This window comes from Perca fluviatilis, chromosome 22 (assembly GCF_010015445.1).
Source record: "Perca fluviatilis chromosome 22, GENO_Pfluv_1.0, whole genome shotgun sequence".
Taxonomy (NCBI): Eukaryota; Metazoa; Chordata; class Actinopteri; order Perciformes; family Percidae; genus Perca; species Perca fluviatilis.
In genome coordinates, this window is record NC_053133.1 from 22,110,713 (window position 1) to 22,121,100 (window position 10,388).

The 10,388-nt window shown below is 39.3% G+C and overlaps 2 protein-coding genes across 2 annotated transcripts; one reads left to right on the forward strand and one right to left on the reverse strand.

The window, feature by feature from the left end:
* Nucleotides 1-1,378: 1,378 nt before the first annotated feature.
* On the forward strand, nucleotides 1,379-3,313 carry ccl20b (chemokine (C-C motif) ligand 20b). The gene is made up of 4 exons (XM_039790568.1): nucleotides 1,379-1,605; nucleotides 1,898-2,000; nucleotides 2,711-2,785; nucleotides 2,905-3,313. The coding sequence occupies exons 1-4, from the start codon at nucleotides 1,533-1,535 to the stop codon at nucleotides 2,978-2,980; spliced, it is 327 nt and encodes a 108-aa protein (XP_039646502.1). The 5' UTR covers nucleotides 1,379-1,532; the 3' UTR covers nucleotides 2,981-3,313.
* A 1,059-nt stretch (nucleotides 3,314-4,372) lies between these two features.
* On the reverse strand, nucleotides 4,373-9,899 carry LOC120552473 (toll-like receptor 13). Its single transcript, XM_039790569.1, has 4 exons — nucleotides 9,517-9,899; nucleotides 6,722-9,327; nucleotides 5,919-6,036; nucleotides 4,373-4,804 (listed from the first exon to the last, which is right to left on the reverse strand). Exons 2-4 carry the CDS (start codon nucleotides 9,249-9,251, stop codon nucleotides 4,570-4,572), a joined length of 2,883 nt encoding a protein of 960 aa, XP_039646503.1. The 5' UTR covers nucleotides 9,252-9,327; nucleotides 9,517-9,899; the 3' UTR covers nucleotides 4,373-4,569.
* Nucleotides 9,900-10,388: the final 489 nt, after the last annotated feature.

The window sequence follows — 10,388 nt, forward strand, 5'->3', positions numbered from 1 at the left end:
ATTTAGAATCTCCATCTTAGGGACTCTGCTTCCAAGTAGCAGCCTGTAGGAGTTTGGTGAAACTGGCTTTGGGATTCACATGTAGGCCAAGATCCCTTTGTCTCTGCAGTCAACTCAATCTGAGCCAAATCACTGTTTAACCAGCTTCTTGGTCCCCAACATAATCTATCGACAGTAGCAAACAAAGCACGTGAATTATTATTGTTTCTGGCAATAATGTCAGAGAAAAAGGACTGCCTTGCATTCCTTAGTTCCAAATTATAAATGCGAAGTCTCTCTTTATAGGTGTTGTAGTGGACCTGAAGATTAGTTTTTCGCCAACTGCGTTCAGCTTTTCGACACTCTCTTTTTTCTGTTCTCACCACTATAAAATTTCTCCATGGAGATCTTTTCTTATCAGAGACAGCTTTAATCTTAGTGGGAGCAATAGCATCAATAACATTCGTAATTTTACAGTTGAAATTACCTACAAACTCAGTGACTGAGGCCCCAGTGAGGGCGGGTGTAGAGGAGAAACGCTGAATGAATGATTCACTGGTGTTTTCCGTGATATACCGTTTTCTGATTAACTTTGTTTGAACACTTTTGGGCACCGAGATAGTTAAAGAAAACACAGGAATGATCCGAGAGAGCAACATCAGTCACCACAACCTTGGAAATGTTCAGACCCTTGGAGATAGTCCAGTGTGTGCCCCTTATTGTGCGCGGGCTGTGTCACATGCTGAGTCAGTCCATAGTTCTCAAAAACACAACACAGTTCTTTGGTCCCTCGGTCCTGGGGGTTGTCAACATGAATGTTAAAATCACCAGCAATAATTATACGGTCAGAGTTAATACAGATTATAGACAACAGACGTGCAGCAAGCATTTGCAGTAGTCCAATATTTACTGTCCTTTAAGCTCTGGTTACTGTACTAAGGTTATTTTTTTATACTTTTGAAAAAAAAAAAGTTTAAATAATCTGTCACTTTAATTGTAATGAAGTATTTTTTATATGTGCGTGTGTTTGTGGGCTGTAGCTGCGGTCGAGTTTAACTTGTCGATACGTGTCTGGGTTGGCTGCCTTGGTGATGTTTTATTCTGCTGTTAAAGAGGTTTGTTTATTTTAAGAGAATTTTCAATTTCTGTAGTTTAATAATAATTGCTGCACTTTTTTTGTCCGTTGTTTGCATTAATAGTCTAAGTTGTGTCCTCTGTTCTATTCTATATTCTAGTGAGGCTACACTGAGTAAAGTGCTTGAATATTTATAACTGATATTCACTTGTATACACAGGCTTCAAATGTACATTTTCTAATAGGCCACGTGGACAAGCTAGAGGACGCAGGCGTATCGACTGGCTCATTTCCAAATTCAAACAATGGCATTGCATAATCCTGTCGAATATGGGAAAATCCCACAGCCGCCCTACTTAAGGACAGAGAAGCGCTGTCTCTTTCACACACACCTTCAGGCACTTTACAGCACCTACTACTAAGCTACTACAGCAACACTCTGAGACCGGCTGAGTCAGCGCTCCAGCTATAAGAAACCATGGCAAGCAGCAAAGTGTTTCTCCTCTGCTCTCTCGTCATCCTCACCACCTTCATCGGCAGCACACAGTCAGGTGAGTCCTTCAGCTACTACTGATAATCCATGTGCAGCGTCCTTTCTGCGTCATCTCTGACACATTTGGATGCATTTAGGAAATGAAATTGCCTTTTGCTTTGCATTATTGTAGTACATGAAGTGTCTGCAAATCAGATAGCTCTGACAAACAGTCCATACGTAGAATCTAGGCCTATATTTTATGCCTGTATTGCGTGGACCAAAAAGTTGCCAGTGTTGGTTGTCCAGCATCCAAATGAAAAGGTTGTGCATGCTGTATTTGTGTTAACAATTCGTGTGTGTCTTTACAGCAAGCTGTTGCCTGATGTTCGGCAGACGTCCGTTGCCATGCAAACGGCTGCTGGGCTACACCATCCAGACCATCCACAACTCATGCGACATCAACGCTGTTATGTGAGTAAATGATCTGATGTCATGTCAGACTACAAATTCTGCAAATTCGAAAGGCACAGGGAGCAGGTCGTAAAGAGGTAGAAACAAAGCAGTCCAAAATCTGAATTGTGGTCTCACACACACATTACAATTAAGTATTACTTTATAGACAATGTAGGCCAGTTGAGCATTGCATGAAATGTGCAGTAATACTTAGAATTGGGGCTGCAATAAACAATTAATTGTCATTATCGATTAATCTGCTGACTATTTTTGCAATTGAGCACAAGGTGGCGTTATTAAATCTCTTAAAAAAAATTCAAATGTACCTCATGATTGTATTATTGTGCAGTTGCAGACTTGCTGGTCTGCTGGTTAGCTTGTGTTTCTAAATTGCACTGCACTCCTTTGCTTGTGTTTCTCTGGCCGTTAAAGTGTGACTGAAAATCAATCCTGAAGTGAAAGAAGGCGCAGGAATGAATAAATTGGCATCAGATTTGACAGGCCTTAGGGCCTTATTTTAGACATAATTCCCTACAAGTGCTGCAGAACTTTCTGAGAAGCTCTCTCTGTGTTACTGTTGTAATGTGTATATATAGCCTACTAGAAGACACTTTGAGGTTAATAATACACAACCTGGAATGAGACCACAGGGTCGAACTGTAATGTGTAATAAAGTGCATTCACGTGATGTGTCTCGTGTTTGATCATTTCTTCCCTGTTTCCCACAGATTCCACATTCCAGGGAGGTTTGTGTGCGCCGACCCTTCAACCAACTGGACTCAGAGAGGGATGAAGTGTTTGGAGTGAGTACACTCCTATATCTCTTGTGTGTTTAATGCCAATTTCTGTATATTATTTTCATTTGGCACTCTAACCAAAACACTGAACCATATTAATGTTATGTTTCCATTTTTCTTTGTAGTCATAGGAAGATGAAGAACAATCAGATCCTCGCAAGCAGAGCCCCAGGCAACACCACATCTCCACACAGCAGTTAATATCTGCAGCCCATGACTCTTAATGCATTCCCACACCCAAGACTATGAAGTAATTTCCTGTTAAATTATTCTATTATATCTGATCATATTTGTTCTGTTTTATAAACAGGGGAGTGTAGTATTCTTAATACATAGTAAACTGTACGCTGTAGAGGCAGAGCATCAACCAGATGTAATGAAAACATTGTTTTTGAGAAGAATGTATATAGTTTTGTAAAATTTGTGTTGATAAGCTCTGAAATGTTGAGGCCAGTGAAAAGCTGTATGAAAGTGGGAGGTTTTCATTGTAATTTATTGTCAAAGAATTTATTAAAACAGAGATGTTAATAATAAGACACGAGTCTGGGTTTCACTGCATTAACCATATACACACATTTTATACCTTCAATACATCGGGCTATACAACCTTTTCAGTTGTATTAAAAAAAAAAAACTTGAAATGAATTTTTGACAATTTAATTTTAAGTATATAGAACAAGTAATATTCATATATTTTTTTAAATGTCACATAATTATAAAGCTGCTATACATTGCAAATGTCATCTTACTTTACAGTGATAAGTCAGTCAATAAAAGGTCAGAATTTCAACTAGAGTGCATAAAATCAAGATGAGCACTGTGAAATATGCAGTTGATATAATTTAATAGTAAGACAATAGGATATAAATTAAAAAGAACGTTTCTAGCCTATTCCTCAATAATGCTATGTAGTTGCAATTAAAAATGGATAATAATTCCAAATAGCAGATTCAGAACTGCATGTCAGATTAGACAAGTTTACATTGTAAGCCCTTTAACATACATTGTTTCACTATAAATATCTACATGATTGTTAAAATCATCTTATTCCACACTGATTGTACCATATACGTTTCACATTGTTCAAGCTACAAGACAAGTTTTTATGGCTGCACCATTACACCGAATCAAAAATATTCTAGATATCTTGGGCATTATTAAATACACATTTCCCCCAAAATTTAATTGGCAGATTTAGTATCTTTGGAAACTTTGGGATCTCCACTAGAGTCCTGTGGGGTTGGCTGCACAGCATGAGTTTGTAATGGGGTTGAACAAATACCAAGTATAACATTTATATATACATATGTAAAGAAAAAGTAAATCGAGTGGTTGCCTAACAACAAAGAGTGATGATTAATGATGATGTCTATAAAGAGTCAAATCAAACTGTATGACAAACAACCCCCGGTCGGAGCAACAGTGCCTCTGCAAAATAGCCTCAGGAAGGAACTTGTTTTGGTGGAACATGTGTACGTTCAAAAGTTGATTTAGTCGTGCAACAGGAAACTGGTCAGATAGTCTAGCTAGGTGTCTGGATTTACCCTGCAGAGATCTGAGGAGCAGTTAACCATAGTCCTCATAAATCCACCAGAGTTTAAAATTTCAACACAAAGAAAGCGGAAGGGAGCGGATATCTGGCGTGACATCCGGCGGAATTTGCCAGAGGCACCAGAGCTATCCCGGAAGTGGAACTTCATGGATATAGACTAGTGGTAATACAAACCAACAAGAAGACTCAAAGCAATGGACTGCGGCTCTAAACCTAACTCTGTAGTACTTCCTTTCCATCACGGTCTGTCCACCAGGAGGAACCTGTTGTCTCCGAGATCTTCTCTGGAATTCAGAGCCTGGCGCAGTTTCTCCCAGAACAGTTCAGGGTGCTCCTCTGCTCGAGGCCAGCTCAGGTAGGTCCTCTTCTTCAGCAGCTTCCTCATGCGGTAGTAAGGAGACAGCTGAGTGGTCGGAATCTCCTCCAGAAACACCAGGATCAGCACATCCTTCTTCTCATCGAACAGACGGAAGCTACTCCGAGGAAAAGGATGGATGGATGAGGAAGAGGACAACACCAGTCATAATATTCTATGTCTTTATCTTTATTTATCAACTAAATGTTTGCAGACCACACGTTCCTAGATCCCAATGTGTATTCGCAACCCCAAGGTTTTCGATTTACAATGATCAAATAGAACAAATGAGAACAAAATTTAAGTTAGTTATAAGAAATAATGTTTGCTTCTTCCTCAAAGTTTCAGACTTGTTTTAGGTTTAACATTATGGTTACGGTGTTCATTATGACAGTGACAACATGGTGTTCGAGATCATAAAACTCTACATTTAATTTTGGTTCAGTATCTACAAAAAGTCAAAGTGTGTTTCCATTCACTTCCGTGTGGAAATGGCAAAAATTTCAAATTACCCAGACATATTGCAAACTTTTTTTTAAACTTCTGTCTGAGGCAAGGCCGTAAGCATGACGTGAACATTTGGGGTGGGGGACCAAATCTGCATAGTTGTAGAATAGCAATATATATTAGCCTATCAATATATTGGGGGGACATTTATAAATGTTGGGGGAGATGTGTCCTCTCCAATATATATATTAGGATTACTGCCTTGGTCTGAGGTATAAAAGTTTCAGATCAACATGAAATGGCAAATTACAATGGAATTATTTATCTGTTTATTTTGATGAACCTACTCACAAAATAGTAGTGAATGCACATTCATTTGCATTTACTTTGCAGATTCACTGGAAATTTGGCTAAAATGTGCGCTACATTTGGATGGAAACTTGATTTAAGACATTGTCATGTATGAACAAACAAATAGGAGTGAGCAGTACTCAGTAAAACATAGTTTCCATTGACTTTGTTAGAAATAGCTGTGGGATAAACTAGACCTGTTCATTCCCCCCCACCCCCCCTCTCCCCAATGGCTTTGTATTGAAACTGTAAACAGTAGACTAAACAAAACAGTTCATGTAAATGGAATAACTATAAAGATCCCACTTTTATAAGCATATCCGGTGTTAGACAAATCACACAAACTCACTTCATACAGAGTTTATGAGGTTGTTATATTATATGTTAGTGTTATATGCCACGTGTCAACTCAGGGAAATTTAAAGTCATGTTACCTGGCCACCTGGATCTCTCTGGAGCACCACTCACTCTCTAGGTATCTGCGACTGATCACACAGATGGTCTTCCTGCTTCCATAGATGGCATCCGTGATGTTGTCTATGATGGGTTTACCTGAGGAAGAGAAAAGGAAAAAGGAGAAGAAAAGGCTCAGTAAATATAATCTGTATTCTCCTCATTAGTTCCTCTGATGGTGCTGTACAAAAAGTACTATGGTGACACCCTCTGGTCTATAGATGAAAGTACAAAACAATTGTTAAGGCTTAAGCACATGAAAGTAACACGCACCTTTGTCTGTCGTTAGACACGGATAAAACAATTCCTGCTGGCCAGTTCTCCATGGTATACTGATCACCAGAAACACTGGCATGGTATTGTGGTATTTGGTATTGGTGGTAATGGTATTTGGCCATAAATCAAAGAATTGGACAAATTAAAACTTAGACTATATGAAACGTTAAGGGATCTCATGTGTATTTCAAATTACCGAGATCAACAACTATTTAATGTATTACCATGAAGGAAACAGTTGCTGAGATATTTCTGTCCAGATGACTTCCTCAGTTGAGTTTGTTTTTACCCTATCTCTAAAAAATCTCAAATACCCATATACCAGCCTCTTTACCCCAATCAGTTTCCAGATTGTCAATGTTGCTTATTTCCCTTGCTCTCCAGCCACCTAAACACTGCCATTGATTCTGGACCAACCAACTGACAGCCTGGCATAGCCATCCCCAAAGCCAATCTACTAACATGGCTAAAACATGTGTTTAACACCAGGTGCAAAGGGCAGTCTCACCTGGCTCGAAGTCTCGGTGGTGCAGACACAATCTCCAGCCCTGCTCCCCTTCCAGTTTTGGCAACAACTCTCTGATGACCCATGGCTCATCATGGGTGTTGTAGGAGATGAAGGCATCATACTGATCATGAGCTTGCTTGTTTTTATGCTTTGTCTCAAAGAGCAAAGCCAAGAAGAAGTAGTAGGCGTAGGCCAGCTGCCACCTCAGGAAATGGTAGGTGAAGGACACCACCATGAACAGGAGTATTGTAAATGTGGTGGAGACATAGTAGATGAATCCAGTGTCCACTGTGCATGACCGGACGTCTAGGTCCAACAGTTTCGTATTTTTGAGGTCTGGAGGATAGTTGCACACAAAGTTGTAGGCGTCAAAAACTTGTGTTTGTGTGTCGTTTAATGCCCACCTTTTGAACCAGGCGTTATCGCAGTCACACGTGAAGCTATTGCCTTGAAGATCCAAGTAAACAAGAGCTGGTGTGGAAGTGAATACTTTCTCAGTTAAAATTGAATATTCATTCTTTCTTGCCTGCAGGAACTCCAGCTTAGTTAGTTTGGCATCTATAAGGAAATCTAGAGACCAAAGACTTGTTCTAGATACGTAGAGGCTTTTAAGGCTTTGAATTGGGGAAAACAATTCCGGAGAAAGCTCCTTAAGGTCATTTGAGCTAATGTCGAGCGTTTGCAGTCGAGGCGTGTAATTAAACGTTTCATTGGCCAGGGATAGAAGTTGAATGTTCCTGGCACTAAAATCCAAAAGATTAGTCAAACCTTGCAGGAAGTTGCTAGGCAGATTGGACTTCCCCCTGCTGTGCTGTCCAGGAATAGCCAATGTCTCCAGATGGGACAGCTGAGAAAATGGTGGATAAGGCAAAGGTGAACTGTCGGAGTATTTAATGTGATTGTCCCTCAAATCTAATCTTATTAAATTTATCAGATGATTGAAAGCCCCTTTGTCTAGTGCAGTTTTTTTAATATTATTTGATTGCAGCTGAATATCGGTAAGATTAGTCAATCCAATAAAAGCCCCATTTTCAACTTCCTCTATTTGATTTTCATGTAATGACAAGTTCTGGAGGGATTGCAAGCCCATAAATTCCCCACGTTTAATGGCCGTCAGTTTATTTCCATTCAAACGCAGTTGTTTAAGATTGGGCAAGTACTTTTTGAAAGCACCGTTTAATTTGGAGAGGGTGTTGTTCTGTAGCTTTAAAACTCGCAATCGTATTAAATCCTCGAAAACACACTCTTGTAGAGCTGAGATAAAATTCTGATTAAGGCTGAGCTCTCTGAGCTTTGTCAGTTTGGTGAAATCATTACATTTAAGTGTGCTGATGTTATTCTTGCTGAGATCCAGCTCTTCAAGAGTTGGTAGATTCCTCAAATCACCTGGAACAGATGTGAGTTTGTTGTGATTCAGACTCAAGATCCTTAAACCGTGAAGAGATCTGAAGGCCTGGTCATCAATATGTTTTATTAAATTGTTTGATAAATCAACCTCTTTTACGTTAATACACAACTGGAAGAAATTTGAATGGACATAAGAGAGTCTGTTCCGTTGAAGTTGGAGTGCGGACAACGTTGGGATGGTGCAGGAAATGTTGATTACAGCTGAAAGGTTTGTATGTTTCATTGCATTCATCCTCAGAGAACTCAGTGAGGAGTTGAAGGTGTCTCGTAATGTTTCCATGTCATCAGAAGTTATTTGAAGCCCGCTAATATCAAGAGTAGACACTCGACTAAGAAAAGTCTTGTTGTGCACGTCCCATTTCATCCGTAGCTTTGTAGAAGAGCCGCCGATGTTTAACCAGGCGAGATTTGGAAAAACATCTGCAGTGATCCTAAAGACTGCAATTGGATTTTGAGACAAATCAAGGGAAGCAAGTTTTAGTGAGCTGTTTGTCAGTTCCCACGACTGAAAAGTGGTTAAATCGTTGTTTTTGACTACCAGCTCCCGTAGATTTGGCAGATGCTGTAGTATAGTATGAACTTGTGTTATGTGGTGCAGTTTGTTGTTGGAGATGTCCAAAAATGTCAAGCTTGTCAAGGATTTAAAAGAGGTGGATGCCACTGCTCTGATGTGATTTCTGTACAATCTGAGCTCTGTGAGGTTGCTCAAACCATCAAAAAGATCATCTCTAAGTTGAACAAGTTTATTATTATTTAGATTTAACTTCTTGAGGGAAATCAGATTGGCAAAGGTGCCTGGAGCTATCTGGTCAATTAAATTGCGTTTCAGGTCTAACTGCGTCAAAACTGATAGAGTTTTGAAATCTGATGCTTGTATTTTTTTAATCTTGTTCACAGACAAGTCCAAACCGTTCACCGTTGAGGGAATATCTTGTGGAACCGTTGTGAGTTTACTCCCGGAACATATGGCGACATTGTAACTGATTCGGCAATACTTCAGTGAAAATCCTGTGACCAGAACAAGAAAACTGCTGATATTTAGCAAGAGAAAAATAACACTCAGTTTAAAACATCCAGTTCCTCCTTTTGGTATCATTTTGTCCTCTTTCACTCCACGACCCATTTTAAAATCTTCTTTAGAACAAAGAATTGCAGTTTCTCAACATATAGTCCACCTGGTAAAACTGCAGAAGGTGATTCTGAAAATCCAATAAAACAAAGACCGTCAAGGACAGTAACAAACAACAAACACTCACACTCAAATCTCACACACTCACACAAATGATATCATAAATGATCACCACACGTAGGTGCAGTATCTAAGCTCAGACAGTTTATTTTACCTCATTATAAATGATTAAGACTCACTAATGGCTTCTGATACTCACTGTGTCACACAAAGAACTGCCGATTAATCACTGATGTCGTAGCCATGGAATGCTGTAGTTTAATTATCTTCCTTTTGTTCGAATAAAATGTTCCTCTCAGATCAAAAGGGTGCAACTGATATCTCTTACCATGTAATATACAGTGTACATGAGAAACATGTTGGCCTCGAGCCTTAACATCTTTCCTCTGCCTGTCGTCTCTGTCCCCTTTCGTGCAGCTCGAGTGAGGAAGTGAGAGTAGATGGCAGGGCGGGCTTGTTCAGCAGCAACAGAAATTTTAGATGAACTGTATATTGAAGACTTTCAGCTTTTTTTATTAGTTGTCTCAGGATGCTGAATTCACCATCATCTACCGTGTAGATGTTGATTGTATGTAAACATCCATTAATACATTCCTGAGAGAAATTTAGAAGACCTCTAATACGTCTAAGATTTTAATGTTAATACCCTTTATGAAAATTAGTAAGCCAAACTCTATTTCCTCTTTTACTTCTTTTTAATGACTCAAACAGGGACTTGATGTTTTAGCCACTTCTTCTAAAAAGAAACCTAATGACTAATGCAAATCCAGTGTGAGAGTGACCACAAAATAACCAACACTTCCTCTTCTCTGCTGTCTGTTAGATAACCTAAATTATCTCCATCAGCCAGAGAAAAGTTTAGACATTTTTACTGCTCAAATTCATTAAAGCAACATGAGGTAGCGTCGTGGTGCATTAGTAAACAGGTGTAGGGGGAGACTAGGTGTGAGCTTGAGTAATGACATTGACGGTAATTAGTTTTTGTGTGATACTCAAGGTGGGTTCAAAGCCGACAAGGATTACAATATTATCAGCTTTCAAAGTAAACATTTCAGTTGTGATTACCGGAAG

What these genes read in the sequence shown, in the direction of transcription:
- ccl20b (XM_039790568.1), top strand. Translation starts at nt 1,533, where the DNA reads ATGGCAAGCAGCAAAGTGTTTCTCCTCTGCTCTCTCGTCATCCTCACC. An exon ending in CATCGGCAGCACACAGTCAG is followed by an intron (nt 1,606 to 1,897) that starts GTGAGTCCTTCA and finishes GTGTCTTTACAG; the next exon opens with CAAGCTGTTGCCTGATGTTC. An exon ending in TGCGACATCAACGCTGTTAT is followed by an intron (nt 2,001 to 2,710) that starts GTGAGTAAATGA and finishes TGTTTCCCACAG; the next exon opens with ATTCCACATTCCAGGGAGGT.
- LOC120552473 (XM_039790569.1), bottom strand. Translation starts at nt 9,251, where the DNA reads ATGGGTCGTGGAGTGAAAGAGGACAAAATGATACCAAAAGGAGGAACT. An exon ending in CCACCGAGACTTCGAGCCAG is followed by an intron (nt 6,037 to 6,721) that starts GTGAGACTGCCC and finishes TCTCTTCCTCAG; the next exon opens with GTAAACCCATCATAGACAAC. An exon ending in AGAGAGATCCAGGTGGCCAG is followed by an intron (nt 4,805 to 5,918) that starts GTAACATGACTT and finishes TCCTCGGAGTAG; the next exon opens with CTTCCGTCTGTTCGATGAGA.